We start from the raw sequence: 22,639 nt of genomic DNA, 5'->3' as shown, positions 1-22,639 counted from the left end.
GGCTTATCTTATCCGGAAATGATCAAAAAGAGATTTTCAAAGGGCAATGATAAATACGCTCTCCCTATAGGATAATTCGCACCCCAGCCCCAAGGCTCTATACAGAGGCTTGGATTGCAAGGAAAATACTTCTGAGTAAAAATTGAACAGGGTGGGTTAAAGTTATCATTTTTGTGTGTAAAAAATAGGAAATATTTGAAATATTTTTCCTTTCCAAACTTTTCTGGAAAATTCCTGGAGTCCAAACAGGACTTAAGCATTGGGTAATTATATTTTCCTTGGAAATTTTTTCACAGGCCAAAATGTTAATCTCTCGTCATTCTTAATAAAATCTGGAACAACCCAAAACCAGTGTAAGTACAGAACAATATCATTCTGCAATATGTGACCTAATTCCTTCAATCCGGAGTCTTTAATCAACAGAATGTTATCAGCCCAAATCATCCAAGAATATTAACTGAGTTACTTTTAAAGGGTCGTTTGGATACGCAGATTTTAGAATCTTGGATTTTCTAAAAATTGTAGATGGGAGACGAGAGAAGAAAGAGATCAGCCATCGTTTTTTTTAATTTCTCGCCCTTCTTTCCCAACAGCAAGAGAGCACGCGATCGTCACATGTTTTCAGGTTTAAGAAATCCCAGGTTGGGGGGAGAGATTTCTAAAACCTGGTCATCTTTCTTAAAATCCAAGAAACACTGTCAGGACAGCATACAACAGCTTGATCATGAACCCTCTCTTACACTGTTTTCAAACTAAAACCTGGATTCTAAAATTCATGTATCCAAACGGCCCCTATATCATAGCGGAACCCTCTTTTACACTGTTTTCAAACTAAAACCTTGATTCTAAAATCCGGGCATCCGAACGCCCCTAAATCATAGCGGCGTACCTGGGCATACAAGTGATACCAGTCATTGAGAGAACCCATGCATATGGTGGTGGTTCCTACCATTTTACACCCCATGCTAGGATAGCACGGGGCCCAACATTTGATAGCCGCCTTGGGTAGGCCCCACCATTTTGCACCTCATGTTTTGATGTAGTAGGCCCACTGCTGAAACCCATTCATAAGAGATGCAGCCCACCATTTTAGACATGTTATTGATGCGATGGACGCTACCATTTTACACCTCAACCTTTGATGGGTGGGGCCCACCATCTTTACCCAAACCCATGCAAGGGTGGGGCCAGACATTTTATCCATTATGTTATTGATGAGGTGAGGTCCACCACCTCAGCTAACTGTACGCATTATAGGGTGGGGCCCACCTGATCAAGTGTAAAAGAGTGGCTGCCACTCATGCTATGTTGTTTGGGTAAATATTATTGCGCCCCATATTATCAAAACAAAGCATGAGATATTAAGAAAAGGTTTTCTAATAAACAAATTTCTTGGAAAAATACTAAAACAGCGAATGACAACGGAAAGAAACATGCTTAGTATATATTATAGAAGATAGATAGAAAGTATGGTTCAAAGCAAATGGAAAATACGATCCCACAAAAAGTCTAAATGTGATTCCCATAGAAAGTCTAATATCATTAGCTATATTTAAAACTACCGATTGGCAATCTGATAAAATTCTGCATTGTGATTTTCACAATTAACACAGGAATCAAGACACTATTTAAAGAGATATCAAGGGACCAAGAGACTCTTCAAGGTACTGCCGCGTTTAGGCACAGGAAAGAAAACAGTGAGATCCTCATCATAGGAAAAAAGGGCTACAAGTTTAGAAGCACACATGGGTCTTACATGGTACCAGTCTGTGGATTCTAATATTGGTAGATAAAACTAATATTCTTTTACAACACATTTACACCACGTTAGGGTGTTGGAACGCTTACACTGATAAACTATAGACATGTCATCTGCTTTACACTTTGTCGTCATGGAACCACCATCTGGTTTCCTTGGGCGACCGGCCGTTCCTACAGTTCTTCACATAACGATCATTATCTGCAGGGCGTTGCTGAATGCAAAGTCACAAAGTGTTAGAAGAGATCACCAAGTTCCAGCTATAATGACTAGAACAGAGTTAAAATATTCAAATTTTTAATTAAGAGAGAGGTACACGATTAGAACCTTCTCTGTGGAGCTAGATAGCATGGAGAGAATGCTGATACAGATAGAACTCACAGTCATGGCTGGTGACCATGAATCATATAAGATATCTGCCAAAAAGATAAATAAAATGTAAATTTGTGGAGGGAGATAGCGATCAGAGATTGGCATACATACTCAAAAGTCTTACAATCATCCTTGTGGACCTCTAACATATCTTACATCCCAAACAATAACGAACTATATTAATACACAGAACATAGTCAAAGTTACTGTCTGCAAGTTTGACTTGTTACCCAAGACTCATGTATGTAGAAGGAAAACATAACATCTCGAGTCAGTTAAGATACGCCATCTTTGGCTCTAAGGAGCTATAATATATATAAATGCCCTAGCTATATTTGCTAATATAAGTTATTTGTTCTTGTCTTATGATTCCTCAAGGTATCACAGCAGGTTGGATCCAACTCAGCTGTGTTCATTTTTGTCTCAATCATGGTTTTGAAATGTTTTGTTTATGCTCTGATTTAAGCCTTCTTCTTTAGAAAATACACCCCAGGTCTAATCATGAGTCAAACCATCAATGAACGAAAAATAGTTCGATGCACCTCCTTTACTCAAGATAGGTGCAGGACCCCAAACATCCGAATGAACTAAATCAAAGGAGCAATTGTTTTCTTCATACTAGGATAAAAGGGAAGGGCCAATTGTTTTTGCCAACTTGCAGCTCTTACAAACCTTAAGATCATCAGAAATTCTGCTTGGCAATACACTTGGTAGATAACCAGACTCAAAACATTTCTAGAGTCTATCAGAACTAAGATGTCCTAAACTATGATGCCAAGGTTTCCGAATGGAATTTGAATTGTTGACATCAATTGACTGGCTGATATCATCTGCAGAGGGAGCGAGAAGGCAAGTACAAATTAGGACTGCTGTATTTGCTAATAAAACTTATGGGAAATGGTATCAGCACAACCATGTTTTAATAATTGCACAAATCCAGCTTGTCTTCTCTTTTTTAATTGGCTTGTGGTAGCTTTTTAGGAACTTTAATAACCATTGACAGCTCTTTAAATACTAAAAGACAAGCTGAGTTGGTGAAAATATCACAATATGGCTGTGCCGATATCATTTTCCTAAGTTATTTGTTCCTGTTTTATGATTCCTCGAGGTATCACAACAGGTTGAATCCAACTCGCGGCTTATGGCTCTGGACTGCTGATTATAGAAGGTGAGTCGTCCAACGTCATAGCATGGGCAGCTAACAAAACAGTCAGGACGTGGAAGCTGGCAGTAATCATCGACGAAATTTGGGATCTTTTCGAGCAGATTTGGTGCAAAACTAGGGTACTCATGTTGAGTTCTGGGAATTTAGGAGCATAATATGGGTTCTAATTCAATAAAACAACAACAATTTGTATTACCAGAATTAGACTAAGCATCTCATAAGATTCAATTACAGCCAGGATTTTGTAGGAAATCATAACCACGTGCATCTATTCATCAAATAGCAATTAACCCAGCCTTTGCAAATTCCATGCATCAAATCTATGACAATACTGCTAGCTACTGGAAATATAACGGATCTCATACAATGTATGATAAAAAAACAAAAAACAAATCTGTGAAATAGTATAATCTATGGCTCAAGTAATACCTACGGGTGGCTAGGGTATGGTATTCGGCAAGGGGATCAGATCAAGGCAAGGTAATGGGGAAATTAATAGGACATTGGGAAAGGTTGGGTAAGGAAATGTAAAACATGATAGTAAAGGTTGAAAGGGTAGGAAATATGAGTAGGATGCTGAAAATAGAGGCAATAAAGTTCGTACTCAGGGAGTGACGTGCTGAGCTTCGTGCCTTGATAGTCCGCTATAGGAATGAGAAGAGAAAGAGAAAAAGCAAGATTGAAGAAAATAATGGCTTATCTCAACCAAGACAAGGAGAGAGTAAAGAAAGAAGGATCAAGATCAAGAAAGATCAAGACTAGGAAAAAAATGGAAGATCAAGAACAAGAAAAGATAAAGATCCAAAAACTTGTCGGAGTGCTTTTCTAGTTTCTTAAAACCCAAAGGTGTTGGTTTCCAATTATCTAGATGTATTCGACTCCTGGGTCCTCAGGAATCCTAGAGAAACAGAGAGAGATGTTGCTGCATGGCGAAGTGATGTAGACAAAATCTAATATGGGTTCGTTTGGATTGTCGGAATCAGAGCTTGAATCGGTATCCTATTCTGATTCCATCGTTTGGTTCGGAAAAAAATGAACGGAATGAACAGGTGGAAATGTCACCGGGTGGAATTAAACCAGGAAAAATGATGGATCTGTTTGCTGCCCCAATAGGTGGTATTCTGATTCCGCCCCGCTCGGAATTAATTTTTTATTGAATTTTTTTAATTAAATTTTTTACTTTAATATTTTTCCATTCCGTTTCCAAGGTAATAGGAATATGAATCTGTTTAGGATACAGATTCCAATTCCTGATTCGGGTAATCCAAATGCAGCCCATGGGTGCTCTGAAAAATAGTGTAGGTCTAATACCAATTTATGATAAATATAATTCTCAATGCCCTCATAAAATTAAAATCAATGTAATAAGATTTTCATGAATCAACATTCAAGAAGGATATATATAGTTGTAATTTTGTGAATAAAAAAATCTGATATAAATCTCCCAATAAGATCATTCTCGTTCTACTTCAAATCTATCACCGTCCAAGAAGAAAAATAGATTATATGAGTAAGATTTAAATAAAGGAATTGCACATACTTTGAATCTAAGTGCTGGAAAAAATATCCCAAAGATCAGGCCTAAGTTGATTACAATTATCGGTTACATCTTTCTTTCTTTTCCTTTTTTTTTTTTTGAAATGGTTAATGACGCTATCATGTCCCACCCATGAAAATCAACTGTAATTGATGTAAAACAGCTGACAAAGTTAAAGAGTGAAAAGTTCAATATTGGGAGCTATATATATTCACCTCAATAGCACTTTCATGGCGCTGAGGATACATCTGATAGTCCCGTTTGTAGGTTACATCTTCAAATCCTATACATGCTCACGTAAAAAAAAAATTGCAACGAGAAAATATGACGAAAAAACTCCAAATCCTCTTCTTTATTTCATGTCACAAGATGCTCTATAAATGAGCATACATCATATTTATATCCCCAGATGTTGACGCCTACATTAAAAACCCTACCCTGTGAACTTAATTTAAGAAAGTTAACCAAACAAATGAAATAAGAGTGGGCGTCATTTTTTGTGAGACAAGGTTTTTCTTTCCTTTGATCAGCCTTTGATATTTTCGCCCTCTTTATCTCACGCCTTAGGTTCTTCTCTTGGGTCACCAAGACTTACTAGACGATTTACTACACCAGCGCCGCCGCCGCCCCAACAGCCCCCCCCCCCCCTGCGCCGGGCGCTAGAAGAACCCATCCTTGAGTTCGCATCTTCAATTGATAACAACCTATAGCAATCCAACCATTTTTGAAAAAGAAGTACTATTGACATTGTGAACCTCTCAAGATTGCGATGACCCATCATTAATATTGACTTTGAATCTTCCTTCTACATCCCATGACAAAATTTGGCCTTTTAGGAGGCACGACTCTTATACTAATTAATGTAGAAAAAACCTACTATGGATGCTCTGAAACCAAACAATGTAGCTCTGATACCAATTTATAATAAATACAATTCTTAAAAATCTGTAGAAATCTGACGTAAGAAATCTTCCACTAAAATCTATTCCTCCAAATCCGCGTTCAGCAAAATTGAAGCAAGAACATACGCAGGAAGAAACTCCAAATCTTTTTCTTTATTTAACAACACAAGGTGTTCTAAAAACTGAGCTTACATCATATGTTGAAGCCCAATTTTATCCCCCTAATTAGGGAGACTCATAACAAAAACAAAACACTTAAACTGCCTACAAAAACACCTTCTCAATAGTGATGTGAAAAGTACATGAATAGTGGGTGAGTAGCAAAGCGCCCCTCTTTTAATCAAACATCACTTAATTTACTACTTCCTAATGACTTGAAGAAATAAGAGGCAATGAGCCCCATCATAACTCAGCTTCTAACTTGAAATAAATAAAACGCATGGGCCTTGTCAGCGTAATTTAAAATACTTAAACAAACTCCAATGAAATAAGAGTAGCCTCAATTTCGTGAGACATCCTTTCCTTTGAGCAGCCTATTCAATTTTACTTAGAGAGACCTTCAATTTATGATGATATCACACTAAATGAACCGCAGTCATATTATTTCCCTCTAAATTGCAGAGTGAAAATTTTCCCCGGGAAAAAAAATCCATCGTAATTGTTGTTCTTGCAATCCAAAAGGACCTAAAGCTACAAAAAATGCAAAAATTACCTAAACAAATATGTCCATTGCTGTAAATGTGAGGATGCAGAGGAGCAGGGTGGATAAAAATAACCTGCACAAACAGAAGAAAAACAACATTATTAAAAATCCCAAAAAAAATCAAAACTTTCACTTCAAATTCCAAAAATAAAAAATAAAAATGTTCTCACCTGTGGAGCCTCCATAGGGTAATGCTCAGGAAAATCAACTTGGAGCTGGTAAGATTCGTTGGAATAGAGAGTCCCTGGAGCTCCATTAACTTCGATAATCCATCTTAAATTTTGGAAAAAAAAAGAAACAAACAGAGATAAAAAAATCAGTGCCAAAAGGATAAATCGAATCTGAAAACCTCAAACGGAGAGGAAAAACGGAAAAAAGAAGGAAAATCATAAACATTCAAAGAAAATGAAACCCTAACCCTAACCTGTAGAGATTGTCGGTGACCTTGTACATGAAAAATCATTGCGAAAAGGATAAATTGAATCCGAAAACCTCAAACGGAGAGGGAAAACGGAAAAAGAAGAAAAATCATAAACATTAAAAGAAAATGAAACCCTAACCCTATCCTGTGGAGATTGTCGGTGACTTTGTACAAGAAAAATCAGTGCGAAAAGGATAAATCGAATCAGAAAACCTCAGAGGGAGAGGAAAACGGGAATTGGAGAAAAATCATAAACATTCAAAGAAAATGAAACCCTAACCCTAACCTGTGGAGATTGTCGGTAACCTTGTGCTTGAATCCAGAAGGGGGATTGACCTGCCATTCAACAAGTTCTTTCTGCAATCTGTTGCATGCGATCTTGCTGAGAGCCTGCAGAAAGAAAAAGAAGGAAAATTGAGACTGAAGAAAAAATAAAACGTGAGAGAGAGAGAGAGAGAGAGAATAAGAAAAAAAGAAAAGAAAACCTTGCGAGAAGGGGCGGAAGAGCTGGTCATGTTTCTTCAGGGAGAGAGAGAGAGAGAGAGAGAGGGATTGGGAAAATCAATGGGAGAAGATACGATGGGAAGGAGGGAGATTGGGGGTGTCTTTTGTAAGAAGACGGCCCTCGTTTTATTCGTTTTTTGTCAAAGGGCACTGATATTATTTGCTCCTTTTTCTTAGTTGGCTCTGGATATCTACGTGCAAAATATGGACAGGTGTATACTACGCACGCGGCGTACATTAGCGCCATTATTTTATCCACAACTGAAGCGCGCCTTTTTGTTCCTTTTCCGACCACACGAAATCCTTCTCTCACAAGAAAGAGAGCTAGAGAGAGAGAGTCATGTAAATGTCTACAGTCTCTTTCTTTCCATTTCTTCTTCAAGAAAGCTTTTTCCAAATAGGAGCAGATGCTCTCAATCTCTTCATCTCTTCGGCATTTGCTCCCTCAATGGAGAAGCAAAAGCGAAAATTTCTGCATATTCCTCCATTCGAATCGGAAAATCGCCTTTATCTCTTGGAAGATCGCTTCTTCCATGAACCAAGACTCAGTTCCCATACGAAAACAGGGCCAGGCAAACCTAGTTTCTCTCCATTTCACTCATTTCCGAGATTTTTTTGTCTGAAATTGCTCGGAGAGTAAATTTTCCTGTTTCTACTTATCTGGATCTGATATGCTCTTCGTTTTTCTTTCTTTCAACAGCTTCATTTTGACCCTTCAGAGGATCTTTTTGGCCTCGAAGTAGATCTACGGCCGAGGTTTCTATTCTTTCATTCATATGATTTCATCTTTCTGTTTAGAACATCTATTTCCATCACTATGTTAGAATCGAATTATCCTTATGTTCTCTTTGTTTTTAACTGGCTAGATAATTACAATTAGCTTTGTAAATAAGACTTCTTGGTTTATCTAATGATGCAGTGCCAACATGGCAGCCATGTCATGCCTAGTGGTTTTGGTGGAGTTCCAAGGGGCAGTCCCTCATTAATGTTGCTGGCCCGTTTTGAACCTGATTTTTGAGCTTCTAAATGGAAGAATTATGAAAAGTGGAAAACTACAAAGTTGTAGGTCTCTTTGAGATTTTTCCAACGAGTATTTCTGCTTGAAAATTGGACAAGAGGGTAGAAAGTTATGGCAGTTTTTGTGAACTGTGTCTGTGGGTTCCCAAAATAGTCAAAGTTAGTAAGTTCCTATGCAATTAATGTTATGTTAGTCCCTAAGCTAGCTAGTGGAGGAGCTTGAACGAATTTGCTTTGGTTTTCTTTTATTTAAAGAGTTAGAAACTATCTTGAGAGGGGATTTTGGATATTAATAAACTTATGTAATTGATGGAATATCAATTGGGCTGAGCTTTGCTCCCATTTTCTTCTTCTCTAAGTTGTGTTCTTGATTTCTAATTTCTCTTCTTCTTCCCTCTTAAGCACCCGCATTATCTGGTATCAGAGCCAACGTTACTCTCTTGGGCTAGCTTCGATTTGATTCTCATGGCAGCACGAAGAGGTAGAGGAAGGTGTGGTAACCAAATGATGGAAGATTTGAGAGATGAAAGAGATGATGAACTTCAAGCACTTCGAAGACAAGTTGAACAACTTACCATGCGACTTGAACGCCAAGAGGCTCGTAGTGAGCGTGGTAGATCAAGCCGTGGAGGTTCTAGTGATGAATCCGATGTGAATCCCTTCGCCAATACTCGTGAAGAGGCTAGGTTGGGAAGGTTCTATCGTGATTTCGACACCGTCAAGATTGATTTACCAGAGTTCCATGGTCGTTTACAACCCGAAGAGTTTCTTGAATGGCTTAGTGCTATTGAGAAGTTCTTTGATTACAAGGAGACGCCCGAAAACCAACGTGTGAAGCTTGTGGCTACAAGGCTTCGTGACTACACTTCAACATGGTGGGATAAGGTTCAAGAGATGAGAATCCACAAAGGAAAGCGTAAAATCTCATCTTGGGAGAAAATGAAGTCAAGGCTTAAGGAGAAATTTCTTCCATTGGATTTTTTCCAAATTATCTTTTCTCAATTCAACAACTTACGCCAAGAATCCAAGAGTGTGTTGGACTGCACCGAAGAATTCTACAAACTCATGGCTCGTAATGATATTCAAGAGGGTGAAGATCAACTTGTGGCAAGGTATGTTGATGGTTTGAAGTTTTCCATTCGTGATGAGGTGGAAATGCACCGATCATTGAGCGTTAATGATGCTTATCAACTAGCCTTGAAGGTGGAGGCTAAGCTTTCTCTGCGTGGTGCTAAAAAGTATGTGGATGTTCGTAGTCTCTATTCTTCTTCCGAAGGTGAATCTTCACATGGTGGAGGTACAAAGTCAAGGTCCGAATATTTCAACAAAAATTGTACAAAATCAGCCCCTACACATCAAGTTGGAAATCGGCTCAATCATCCCAACAATTCAAATGCTTGTTTCAAGTGTGGTCAAGTTGGCCATCATTTCAAAGATTGTCCAAAGAGGCAAGTAGTTGCCTTCGGTGATGAAGAAAATGATGATAATTTTGTTGATGATTCAAATCAGCCCATATACGATGAGGATCTTATTGACTATTCAAATCAACCCATATATGATGAGGAAGATGACATACAAAATGAAGAAATCGAACCCGAAGAAGGAGAAAGTTTGGTAATCCAGAGAGCCCTTGCTACACAAAAGGTTGAATCCGATGATGATTGGCTTCGTTCTGATATTTTCAAGACTCGATGCGAATCTCATGACAAGGTTTGCTCCATTGTGATCGATGGTGGGGGTTATAAGAACATCGTATCTCATAAAATGGTGAACAAGCACAAGCTCAAAACTGAACAACATCTAAAGCCGTATCAGAGGTTCAAGAAAGGGTATGAGAGTAACTTTTTTCTTTCCAAGAACGAATTTGATCAAGAGACCAATGATAATGGTAAATTCGATGATCTACTTGTTGTTGAAACTAACAAGGAGTACGAGGAACTTCAATGGCAATTCAATGAATTCATCACCAAAGAAATTGGATCCGATTGCATATTAGGTGAACCGATGGATATTGAAGTGATGGGTGAATGGAAAAATATAACATCGATTTTTTCATCCAATTACATCGATCCATTTTTATTCGATTCTACATTGAAGCTCACAGTTGATGCTTATATATTCAAACATGTTCAAAATCTAGACAAGTTATCACTTCTTCATGAAGATTATGAAGCGGAGTTTGATCTTGGGAAGTTTCAATTGATGATCATTCTTCGATACTTCAAGGTTCGAGGGCGAGTTTTCTTGAACCAAGGAAGTTTAGCAAATTTCAAGGTCGTGTAGATGCCCCTTTTCAAGTGCTTAAGAAAATTGGGGATAATGCATTCAAGGTTGAGCTCCCTCCAAATATTAATACTCACCCAACTTCAATGTTAAAGACTTGACAGCTTATCATGGAGAGCTTGATGAGAACTCGTGGGCGAGTTCTTTCTCACCCGGAGATAATGATGCAGTGCCAATATGGCAACCATGTCATGCTTAGGTGGTTTTGGTGGAGTTCCAAGGTGCAGTCCCTCATTAATGTTGCTGGCCCGTTTTGAACCTGATTTTTGAGCTTCTAAATGGAAGAATTATGGAAAGTGGAAAACTACAAAGTTGTAGGTCTCTTTGAGATTTTTCCAACGAGTATTTCTGCTTGAAAATTGGACAAGAGGGTAGAAAGTTATGGCAGTTTTTGTGAACTGTGTCTGTGGGTTCCCAAAATAGTCAAAGTTAGTGAGTTCCTATGCAATTAATGTTATGTTAGTCCCTAAGCTAGCTAGTGGAGGAGCTTGAACGAATTTGCTTTGGTTTTCTTTTATTTAAAGAGTTAGAAACTATCTTGAGAGGGGATTTTGGATATTAATAAACTTATGTAATTGATGGAATATCAATTGGGCTGAGCTTTGCTCCCATTTTCTTCTTCTCTAAGTTGTTTTCTTGATTTATAATTTCTCTTCTTCTTCCCTCTTAAGCACCCGTATTATCTAATCACTTCTGTTTCTCTGAATTCACAAGATCAAATGGCTGCACTAAACTGTTCCATCTAAGCGGAACGCTACAACCTGCGTTTTTTCGTGGCCTCAAAAACTTGACAAAAGGGAGTAGATGTAGTATTTGAAAAGGGGAGAAATGTTTGAGAAGAGTTTCAATTAGCTCCAGAATAATGTTTGAACCAATAAAATTTTTAACACCCCAAAATATTCAGGTGAAAACTGATATATTGGCTCTTTTACTCTGCCTTATGTTTACCCAAACTCACTCGACACGCATTATCCTGTATGGTTGTGGCAACTTGATGATTTAGCTCGTGTTTGAAAAAAGTAGAGCAATTATTAAAACTTGATTTAAGTCTTGACAACTCTCTTTTCATGAAAAACACTGATTTTCTGCAAAACACTGTTTATCTATGTCTTTTATCTGCATGAATTCTCTATCTGCCGTACTTAGTTTTCATTTTTTTAGCATTTGTACACCACCAGTTTGTATGTACATGTATTTATTTTTCGATTTTTTGTCAATATGTATCAATGAAGAAACTTATGATTATTCTTAAACAAGCTATGAGTTTTGATAGTTGATCAATAGTAAAGCTGCTGTCCTTTCAAGTTTCAATTGGCTCTCAATTTGCAATGTCCCTAAGGCCATGTTTGGATACCGGCAAGATTTAGATTTGGATTTAGTTGATATTTTGAACTAGATCAGATCCTTAGAATTTCCAAATCAGTTACAACAGTACAAAAAATTCTGATTTTCAAATCTTTTCTGCGAGACATTATTTGGAAATCAACATTTGTGGCAACTTCCATCACCATCGCTCCTCCTCGAAGTTGCTCCGGCAGCAGCGAGGCATCCCTCCCTTCCTCACTCTCTCTCTTTCTCTCTCTCTTAAAACATGATCATGAAGATGATTGATGTGTTTTGTATCCAAAACTCAAATCCAAATCAAAATACAAATGCATGAGGTATCCAAACGGGCCCTAATTTCTTTGTTTCAGGAAAGCTGGTTCTGGTGCACCGAAACCAAGGTCCTGGTTTGGTCCAAACGGCCAGTATATCAGAGAGTTACCGTGCCCTTGTTGCAGGGGCAGGGGTTACACACCCTGTACAGAGTGTGGAATAGAAAGATCCAGATTGGATTGTTCACAGTGTCATGGGAAGGTGCATATAGCTACTGCCTTTTTGAATCTCAAATTCAATCAATTTTACAGATGAAAATTTTTCCCATGAATTAAGTACTTGTTGAATGACATGTACAGGACTGTCTTGAATCTGTTTATAACACTTAGAGATTATATGCTACAATGGATATATTCTCATTCACAGAGATCTACGCCGACTATTGTGGACCATAATCTTTCTATGTGACTCTTAACTTCATTTTTCTTTGATCTTGTCTGATAGCAAAAGCTTGAAACATATGTAGAATCAATGACTTTATTATCGGGTATCTTATTTTCTTAAATTTATTTGATGATTGAACCGGGGAGTTTATATCTTACTGTATAAATTTTGGGGAGTGGAAATTTGGTACTTCACTTGACATCTAGATTAAATGCTTTTAAATTTGGCTTTTAATGCCGATGCTAGAGTTCTGATTTATAGGAAATTTTGGACTTCCCTTGATATCTAGATTCTAGAGCGGGGGGGATTTCACTTCCCTCGTTAGCATGTAACATTTGTGCAAGTTGAATTGTGGTGGGTGAGTTGTGGGGGTCAAACGGCAACCTAAATGGGTAAATGTATGCTCATATACATATACCACATAATATTTCCTTAGATTTGATGGGGACACAATCTTGTTCAACAAATATGATTGTTTTATGTTTACCACATAATATTTTCTTATAGTTAATGGGAACACAATTTTTGTTTGAAAAGTGTGACTGCCTTACATACAATCTTGGTGCATATTTATTTCTGCCTAAGAGAGTTTTCCCCCCCAAATAATCACTTCTGCTAAGTGATTGCAGGGCCTACGAACTTGCCGACAATGCTTGGGGGATTGTGTGATTTGGGAAGAGTCAATTGATGAGCAACCTTGGGAAAAAGCTCGTTCTAGGTAACTCCAAACTTTGGTCAATATGTTTCTTGGTTTGCCAAATTCAGATTATAATAATTTCTTCAGTTCGTGCTTCCAAATTACCTAAAATGGTGTTCACAAAAAATCATGCGCATGAGAAAATTGCACATGTAAATATATTGAGATCAAACTTCCCTCTTTCAAGAGGAGGTTCTATTAGTATAGTGGGAACAAAAAAAATTTCTATTCAAAAAAATATTGGGAACGTGCACTTCTGGTTCTAATGGACGATAATTAGAATTAATATTTGTCCTAATGCTTCTATCGATTTTTCTTTCAAGAATCCTTCTTGGACTGAACTTCTTGGATTTTTCAAGAATTTTGATGTCTTGAACTTTGTAAGAATCCTCCATCAACTATTTTGATATCTCTATGTTTCTTTCAAGAATCCTTCTTGGAGTTGATGGAGTAAAAAGAGGTAGGGGTAGACCGAAAACAAGTTGGGTAGTGAGGAAAGACTTGATGGCTAGGAACATAACAGAGAACATGACCTTGGATAGGATAGAATGGAAGAAAATGATCCATGTAGAAGAACCCAACTATTGTTAGGATTAGACTTAGTCAATTTGAGCCAGGTAGATTCTTTCACCTTCTTTATGAAAATTTTCTAAAGGGTTCATTAGTCGACCCCAACTAATTTGGGACAAAGGCTTAGTTGAGTTGAGTTGAGTTGTATCTCAGGAGGGTAAACCAAGTTGAAGGGAAAGTTTTATAAGACAACTATGAGGCCAGCCATGTTGTACGGCTCAGAATGTTGGGCAACCAAAAAGTAGCATGTGCATAAGATGAGTGTAGCGGAGATGCAAATGCTTAGATGGATGTGCGGCCGCACAAGGTTAGATCGAATTAAAAATGAAGACATCCGTACAAAGGTGGGTGTGGTACCAATTGAGGAGAAGATGAGAGAGCACCGCTTAAGATGATTTGGGCATATCCAACGTAGGCCTTTGGATGCTCCGGTGAGAATAAGTGACTCGTGCCAAGTTGATGGAGTAACAAGAGGTAGGGCAGACCGAAAACAACTTGGGTAGAAACAGTGAGGAAAGACTTGAGGGCTAGGAACATAGCAGAGAACATGACCTTAGATAGGATAGAATGTAAGAACATGATCCATGTAGACGAACCCAACTAGTGTCAGGATTAGACTTAGTCAATTTGAGACGGGTAGATCCTTTCACCTTCTTCATGAAAATTTTCTAAAGGATTCATTAGCCAACCCCAACTAGTTTGGGACAAAGGCTTAGTTGAGTTGAGTTGAGTTGAGTATCTCAGGAGGCTAAAATTACTATGCTGCCATTGCCTTATATGAGGTCATTTGTAAATAAAGATTTTTTTAAAAAAATTGGAAAAAAAACTAAATCAGTTAATTCAAAAATAAGAAGCAGAGAGCTAAAAAAATTATCATGCACATCTTTGACGATAATGTGAGCCTACTTTAAGACTGTACATATTAAATTTCTTGGAAAGTGCAACCATAGCCTGCTAGAGTGGGAAACGGATGCAAGAAGTGTTGCAGGGGTGGCAACTACGGAAAAAGAGAAAATGTAATGCGTAAGAATTACTATGGAAGTGATGGGGAAAATACAGCGGAAGCATGTGGGAAGATCATTGTAGTTGAACATGAAGCATGTAGAAAGCGTCATCGAAATTGAAAGAGCAACGCATAGGAAGAGACACGGTTATGGTAGGTTAGGGGGAGATTAATGTAGGTTAGGGTTACAATTAAGGAGAACTTCACGACCAATAAGGGTTGCAAGTTTGAGGTATTTATAGTTTTAAAATTTTGATTTTTTTTAATCATTGTTAAAACTATTCCAAAATCATCCTTTGGAGTTATGATTAATTTTTATGAAACTTTCACTTGCTCTAATTGAAACTTAAAATGGGTTTCGTAAGTTTTAAAATGAGAGTTTCAACTTTCAAATATACTCATTTGGCATTGCCAAACAGAAAAGACACTCCTTGTGAGAGAAGAAAAAGCCCACACAAATAGGGAAAATTTTCTTCAGAGCAGATGTGTTGGAAGCGTGGTTTGATTATAAATTTGGAAGCCAGATGAATTTAGCTTCTGAAGCAATCTTCCTCGGAAACGAGCTTCCTACTTTACTAGGGAGCTTCAGTTAACTATGTGTAGAACCATTAGCCAGTTTCCTATAATTCCTTCTCCCATCCAAACTCATGGACTGGCACCCTTTATGATTGTCATGCTGTATGGCATTGAATCTAAGAGCCAAGTTTTTTTATTCTATTCCGTAGATTTTGAGTCCTTAATTAAATGAAGCTTATGTTGCTCAAAGTCGTTGGGACTAAGGTGTCCCAATATTCTTTCGAGATGCACCCAGTCGTATTTGATCCTGTGCAGGTAAGTTTTTTGAAGATACCAATACGAAGTCTTAACAGTACCTTACATGATACACTAGTTTTGATAAATAACACTATCTGATCTCTATACTCAACGCCTTACACTGGTATTGCTCAATATTCCATCTTGAGTAATCAAAAACTTGTATGTGGGGCATGCATCCACACTAGCATGTCAGATTACTTAAACGCGTATCGAAAACATGAGGAGAAGCAAATGTAGATTGCATTGTCTTGCTTTATTAATAGATTGCCGGAATCTAGAATCAGAGGCCGACATGCAAACTAAGTATAACGGAAGAAGTAAACAAAAAAACACTAATTTTTATAGAATATTTCTATGATTTTGGGTTCATTAGCAATTCATTGAATTATCAATATAAAATATTGAAAACTTTAGGAACATTAAAACTGCTTCAAAAGAGGGCACATCATTGTTTAAATTGATAACTTTTCTCATATAGCAGGTTTTAGAGGACTTATCTACAACATTTAGTTTTTTTTTTTTTTTAATGATGCTATGCAACATTTAGTTTTAGTTATTCTTTCATGAACTTCACGTGGGAAATATTGTATAATATGGTCTGTGTTCTTGGTTGAAATGTAAATTTGATGGTTGGGTTGCCAGAAATTGTATTTCAGTAACTTTAAGATTATCATACTGTTGTTGTAGATGGTGTAGTGATCTTTTCTTGAGAAGAACACAAAAGATTTCACTGATTCTTGTATAGCCTGGTCTAACATTTTTCCCATTGAACGACACCATAATGTCTACAAGAAAATATTCAATACAAAAATATAAACCTATGGATTGTAGTATTTAAAGAATATATTTAGCATGGCTGTCTTCTTGTTTATTGAAGCGATGCATGAAACTGGATTCATGTGCAATTCTCAACTATTGTGATACCATATAACTGCTTGACAAATATGGCCTTCAATATGTTTTATGTTAGAGAAATAAAATAAGGGAGTTGCTAGCCACTTTCGCAGAAAGCCATTTTGCACCCGGCTTTTGCATGTGATGAGAGCCATGCCAGATGAATTAAATGAGTAAGACAAAATCTGGCAAAAAGTCAACATGTGTGGTTGTCATCACATGCAAAAGCTGGGCGCGAAATGGCTTTCCGCGAAAGTGGCTAGCAACTCCCATAAAATAGTGCAGTGAAGTAGCTGTTTATTGCTTATCCTGATTGCAGATCACCCTTTAAAGTCAAGGAAGATGATGAAGTAGACAATCTGGATATAAAATTGGCTGCGACAAGAAAATCAAAGCGCATATACCAATCACCATCTCCTGAAGTTGGTCTAAAGATCAGCCGATCGCTGAGAGTTAGTTGCCTTTTTGTACTTTCTTGCATATGTAACCCTACATTTTCTTTCTTTAGTGAATTTTATGATTTCTTTTTTTATTCACTTATTATCATCTTTCAAGTTTCATTGACTATATTACTCAATTTTCATGTATCTCCATGTTTTGTCGCAAGGAGAAACATTAATGCATTAGAGAAAAAAATGAAACATACTAGAAGGAGAAGTTGGGAATCTATGACAGTCGGTCTAGTTGGATCTCCGGTTATCTTAATTCCTGAATCTCTTCTTATTACTGGTTGATGGTTTCAAAATGGTCGCAGACTACCTACCCAGAGCACAGTGTTGGTCTTGATGCATTCAATGCAAGGATTTGATGCTGGGAAGTACATGCCGATTCTGTTCCATTGTACTCATTGTCCTTTTCTCTGCGTCTAGGGAGAGAAAATCTTTTTAATTCGAATAGAGAGTGATATGTTTGAAACATCAACAATAGAAATATCCATAAAGTATTCATGAAGTATTAAGTAATAAGTACAGTGTCATGGCGGACACAGTACATTTGGCCTCTACAAGTATCTGAGTATCTTGGAAGTATATAATTGAAAATTATACTCATTTCGCAGCAGTCGACTTAGGACCTTCTTTCCAATTCCAATTCAATGGTAAGGGTGTTAAAATTTAGTTAATGGCTTGTTTTGTACCCTTTCAAATTGTTTTAGGTTTCATTTCTTAATAAAATCTGCCAATGTATGCTTGTGCCTATATGCGTTTTTGCACACATGCATGTACATTCTCTGAAGTTTTCTCACACGTTATTTGGTACACTGCATAACAATAATGATGCCCCTTGTTTGTTACTATTCTTTCCGCTGAGCCAGCACATCACCAACTAGTTTTGTCCCACAATGTGGTTCTTATGAAAGTATATTTATTTGTGATAGGCTGATAATTACTTTTGGAAAGATATTGTCTAACAATTTTAAATGGACGGATTATGTGAACCAGATCATAAATGTAACATTTCTTGTTTAGTTGGATGCTTGCAGAGTCTCAATGCCAAAACGGGATTATTTAGTAAAAGAATGAAGATTCTCCATCGTGATCCTAAGCTTCATGCTCAAAGAGTGGCTGCAATTAAGGTTTGAATTTTTAAGTATTGTTTTATTTTGAATTTTAATTTTGATATTTTACTTGACGGCAATAAACTAAGCACATAGGTCCATGGGTATCATAAGTGAGTTTTAAATGCATGTTAGTGAGTGTAGTGCGTAGAAACTTGGAAGTTATGATTTAATGTCATAATTTTTGCAGAAAGCAAAAGGGACTGCTGCAGCCCGGAAGCGAGCATCTGAAGCCTTGAAAGCATTTTTCCATGATCCAGAGAATCGCCGGAAGAGAAGCATCTCCATGAAAGGTGGGTGCATATGTTCTAATGAGAATGCGTTGTGTTAGAGTATGTTAGTAGTCCATTGAGTTACATAAGGGTAGTCTAATCTTTTGTCATATATTGTAACCCTATTCCTGTGTGTGTATTAAGAGAGCGTCTGACAGAACGTCAAGTCTGACAATTCTCCTTTTTTCCCTCCTTATTCTTTCTCTTTCTCACACTTTTTCATGGTATCATAGCCTTGGGGTTCTTATGTTCTCATCCTTTTGTTTCCTTTCTCCCACTTTCTCTTTCTTTTCTTCTAAACTTCAAAAAAAAAAGTTATTGTTCACGTGAACAGGATCCCTGCACTGTTCACGTGAACAGTATTCTATGGTTGTCGGAAGGCACTAAATGGTGTATCTATTGTTGTTGGTTGTTCTCGTCTTCATCGATTGAGGATCTGATGCGGGGTTTTGCGCTAGTAGCTAGTATCCTCTTCTTCCTCGGTTGCTTTTTGTTAAGGGTTTTCTCCAAATCGATTCGTGTTTTCGTACCCCTGTCTTCATCAATTCGGCTTGCGATATACTCTAGTAGGGTCGGTTATGTGGTATGAAGATCCCTTATCAATTGTGGAGCATTTTGATTTGGTTTATATGGGTTTCTACCCATTCTTATAGGTTCGACGAGGCATAACAACCCTTCTTTGGCCAGGCCTAACCGCCTATTGCTCTGTTTTGATTACTGTTGGTGGTTGTTTGGTTCTATAAATCTCTCCATTTGGTGGGTGAAGGTTGGAGAAGGGAGGTTGTAGGTTGATTGTTGCTCTTAAGCCTTTGTAACTGTGGCTGATTGGTTTGGATCAGTTGCCCTCGTTGTGTATCCTTGTTTCTCTTACTGACTCCTGTTATAGTTGTGGTATTTTGGTAGTATTACCTACTGGTTCGTGGTTGCAGGGCCTATTGTTGTCCGATTGTTGTTGGCTGATTGTGGGACTGCTTGTGGACTGATTGTTGGTTGTTTATTGTTGGAATATGTGATCAGAATTTGGGGGAAAAAACAGATGCACCCCCTTAACTTTCTCACATTTTCAACGATAACCCTGACTTTTCATAGTCATCAATGACACCCCCTTAGTTTTCAATAATGCTTGTACGTGACGGCGTGGATGGGAACGAAGAAATTGTTTGGTGTCTTTGATGAATTTTGAACTATAGGGGGTCTACTTCTTGGACAACTAAAAGTCAGGGGTGTCATTGATGACTTTGAAAAGTCAGGGTTATCATTGAAAATGTTAGAAAGATGAGGGGTGTATCTATATTTTTCCCTAGAATTTGAGTCTTGTCTTACTATGGCTTCTTCACAGACATGTCAACTTTGCAAATGACTTCCGTTAAGCTCGATTGAAGTAATTACCTAGCCTGGTATAGAGCAGTTGAGATTTTTTCTAGATGCTAAAGAAAAATCTTAGTATGTTGAAGAGATTATGCCCGATGTGACTAGTGACGGTTTTTAAACTTGGAAGAGGGGAAATGCTCAGATTATGACTGCTATTTAATTGCATCAAACACAATATCAGTTCCTCTCTTATGCACCTGACTACAGCTAAAGAAGTGTGGGATCAATTGAAGTTGTTATATCATGTTCATGCGCGTTTTCTAAGTGGACTACAAGTTTAAGATATTTACCTTAGCCGTCAGCATTCTCCAGCAAGAGATTTGAGGAATTTCAGTTTGCATATTCCATACATGTATCCATTTTGGGTGGCAAAATACACAGTGAAGTCTTACAATTATTATTCACTGTGAAACCACCAATTCTACAAAAGCTTAAGCTGTTAGAGTTGGTGTTATTTAATCATTTATTCTTCAACACTCCTCACGTGTGGGCCCCTATTTTGGGGTTGGCCATAGATATACGTGGATTTTTTAATATGAAGCAGTTGTTGGGATTTGAACCCTGGACCTGCCATGAGAGTGTGAGGCAATAGCTCTAATACCATGTGAAACAACCAGTTACTCCAAAAGCTTAAGCTGCTAGAGTTGGTCTTATTTAATCATTTATACTTCAACATGCACTCCATCTTTATTAACATCAAAATTAATGAACAATGCATAAACATTCTTTTGTTTTATCAGATGCTTGAACTATTTCTCAATGACACACCCATTTTTCTCATTTTGGAGATGCACTTGCTAGCTAACTCTTTTTCTTGACACTTCTTTTACACTTGATACCTGATTGAATTCTATTGCAGGAGTGAATTTCTACTGTAGCAATTGTGGAAGAGAGGGTCACAGAAGATACTACTGCCCAGAGCTCAAAGATAACTTGGGAGGAAGGCACAAGTTCAAATGCGGGCTATGTGGAGAAAAGGGGCACAACCGACGGACTTGCCGGAATCAGGTGGAAGGTGTTGGTGCTTCAATTCCAACGCCGATTCCAGTCGATGGCGATTCCTTCTCGTCTACTTTGAGAAGTAGGACTTATTCCTGTAGCTTATGCTTGGCAAAAGGTCATAACATTAGGACATGTCCTAACAATACCAAAAATGCTAACTGAATAACTGACTGTGATCTGGAAACAACAAGACCTTGAAATTCCCCAATCAGTTAATGATAAAAGCAGTTTCTTCTTTTTTAGGGAGATGCTAAATTGGCCCCTTTATTTATTGTGGGCGCCCCCTTGTAGTGGTTTTATGACTAGAGGCAAAAGAGTTCCATATTTATAAAAGCACTACAAGGGGCAGCCATGGTAAAAAGAGGGGGTGAATTTATAATCAACCTTGTATTATATGGTAATTGGTAAACATTCCATTTTTATCAAGGGAATTGGTATTGACACTTCTAAATTTAGGCATTTTAACAGTTTGAGTTTGCCTAATTTGATTTGCCTTTACGTTTTTTTACATATGATACAAATTAACTTGGGTGTGATGACTAATTTTAAGGGTCTATTCAATTCCCTTTCTTGTAAAGGCTTGTCTTTGTAGGGGAATGCTTTTGAGTTTTGTTAGACTCGATCTCACTATGATCTCGATTACAATACATTTTTATTAACCAAATGCTTAACCTGACCCGACCGAAGTTGTAGTTCCACCCCCGAAATCCTAACATCCAATGTGTTTTTTTATTTGTGGCTTGAAGTCCATTATTTTTAAGGAGTATAGTGAGGTCCACTTCTTAGGATTATTTAAACCGTTCATTTGATGGGCCACAGCATACTTAGGCTAAACTTCTTAAATCATCTCCATAGGATGGTCCTTACCCTCCGATCTATAGAGAGGTATGCACATTGTAGAAACCTCTATGAATCAGAAGGTTAGGATCATCCTGTTGAGATAGTTTTCGAGGTATAGAATGGTTTGGAGAGGCATGAATGAGGAGAGGGTAAGATGTGGCTAAAACAAAGGAAAAAAAAATCATATTTTGGGTGCTTCTTTTCTTCTTATTGTTCAACCTTTTCTTGCCCTTTCCTCAGAGTCCCTATGAGGATAGGCTGTGTGTGACGCCCATAATTTTTTTTCCATGGAATATTCACTTACCCAATGGGGAGGGCAGATGTGAGAGACTTGAGAGGGCCTGAGTGGGGAGAGGGCAATAAAAGGCTGAAAAAAACTCCACTCAAAATATGTTTTATATTTTTTCCCTATATTTTTGTCCACTTCTCAACCTCTCCTTATGCCCTCTGAAGTCTCTCCTTCCGCACCCTCCTCTTGGGAAACGAATAACTTCATGTCTATGTGTGAACCAAGAAACCTAATAAATCGCATGTGCAAGTACAAGAAGAATCTACAACTTCAAAAGAGCGTCTAGACAAAAGGAACCACAAAGCACATAATAGAGCTCCACCATGCACATCCAAAAGACACCAAATTCAACATGAAAAATGCCAAGTTCGTGAGTACACCATTAGATGGTCGCTTCAAGTCGAATATCAAGTTATCTCCAACCAATAATAAAGAGAAAAAAGAAATGGAGATGATCCCCAGTGCATTACCCTAGGGAGCTTACTGTATGCTATAGTATGCACAAGGACAAACATATAACATGCAGCTCGTGCAGTTAGTATATACCTGATAAATCCAGGCAAGCAACATTGAGAAGTTGTAAAATTGATTTTGAGATATCTAAGAGGACACAAGCGTTGGTTTATA

At 37.7% G+C, this 22,639-nt stretch overlaps 2 protein-coding genes across 4 annotated transcripts; one reads left to right on the top strand and one right to left on the bottom strand.

Annotated features, from left to right (window-relative positions):
• Positions 1–1,688: 1,688 nt before the first annotated feature.
• LOC143881368 (putative ubiquitin-conjugating enzyme E2 16) lies at positions 1,689–7,543 on the bottom strand. The gene is made up of 6 exons (XM_077384410.1): positions 7,345–7,543; positions 7,146–7,249; positions 6,609–6,711; positions 6,448–6,511; positions 2,087–2,175; positions 1,689–1,973 (listed from the first exon to the last, which is right to left on the bottom strand). The coding sequence occupies exons 1-6, from the start codon at positions 7,372–7,374 to the stop codon at positions 1,878–1,880; spliced, it is 486 nt and encodes a 161-aa protein (XP_077240525.1). The 5' UTR covers positions 7,375–7,543; the 3' UTR covers positions 1,689–1,877.
• A 105-nt stretch (positions 7,544–7,648) lies between these two features.
• Positions 7,649–21,125, top strand: LOC143881355 (uncharacterized). Of its 3 annotated transcripts, none has more exons than XM_077384398.1 (8): positions 7,649–7,935; positions 8,064–8,119; positions 12,358–12,520; positions 13,333–13,421; positions 17,003–17,135; positions 18,164–18,256; positions 18,429–18,531; positions 20,741–21,125. In XM_077384398.1, exons 1-8 carry the CDS (start codon positions 7,771–7,773, stop codon positions 21,043–21,045), a joined length of 1,107 nt encoding a protein of 368 aa, XP_077240513.1. In that variant the 5' UTR covers positions 7,649–7,770; the 3' UTR covers positions 21,046–21,125. The 3 variants fall into 3 exon arrangements, with proteins under 3 accessions (XP_077240513.1, XP_077240505.1, XP_077240494.1); XM_077384390.1 differs by having other exon boundaries at positions 17,003–17,150; XM_077384379.1 differs by having other exon boundaries at positions 17,003–17,166; positions 18,150–18,256.
• The last annotated feature ends 1,514 nt before the right edge of the window (positions 21,126–22,639 follow it).

This window comes from Tasmannia lanceolata, unplaced genomic scaffold (assembly GCF_043159265.1).
Source record: "Tasmannia lanceolata isolate RefF3 unplaced genomic scaffold, GAP_Taslan_0.1 ptg000002l, whole genome shotgun sequence".
Lineage (NCBI taxonomy): Eukaryota > Viridiplantae > Streptophyta > Magnoliopsida > Canellales > Winteraceae > Tasmannia > Tasmannia lanceolata.
The sequence above is the reverse complement of the archived record's forward strand: the minus strand, read 5'-3'. Positions and strand labels throughout refer to the sequence as shown.

Excerpts from the sequence above, each read along its gene's own strand:
- LOC143881368 (XM_077384410.1), bottom strand. The coding sequence starts at position 7,374 with ATGACCAGCTCTTCCGCCCCTTCTCGCAAG. Across the intron at positions 7,250-7,344 it reads CTTCCGCCCCTTCTCGCAAG|GCTCTCAGCAAGATCGCATG; the intron begins GTTTTCTTTTCT and ends TTCTTTCTGCAG. Across the intron at positions 6,512-6,608 it reads ACCCTATGGAGGCTCCACAG|GTTATTTTTATCCACCCTGC; the intron begins GTGAGAACATTT and ends CTGTTTGTGCAG.
- LOC143881355 (XM_077384379.1), top strand. The coding sequence starts at position 7,771 with ATGCTCTCAATCTCTTCATCTCTTCGGCATTTGCTCCCTCAATGGAGA. Across the intron at positions 7,936-8,063 it reads CCATACGAAAACAGGGCCAG|CTTCATTTTGACCCTTCAGA; the intron begins GCAAACCTAGTT and ends TTCTTTCAACAG. Across the intron at positions 18,532-20,740 it reads GAGAAGCATCTCCATGAAAG|GAGTGAATTTCTACTGTAGC; the intron begins GTGGGTGCATAT and ends ATTCTATTGCAG.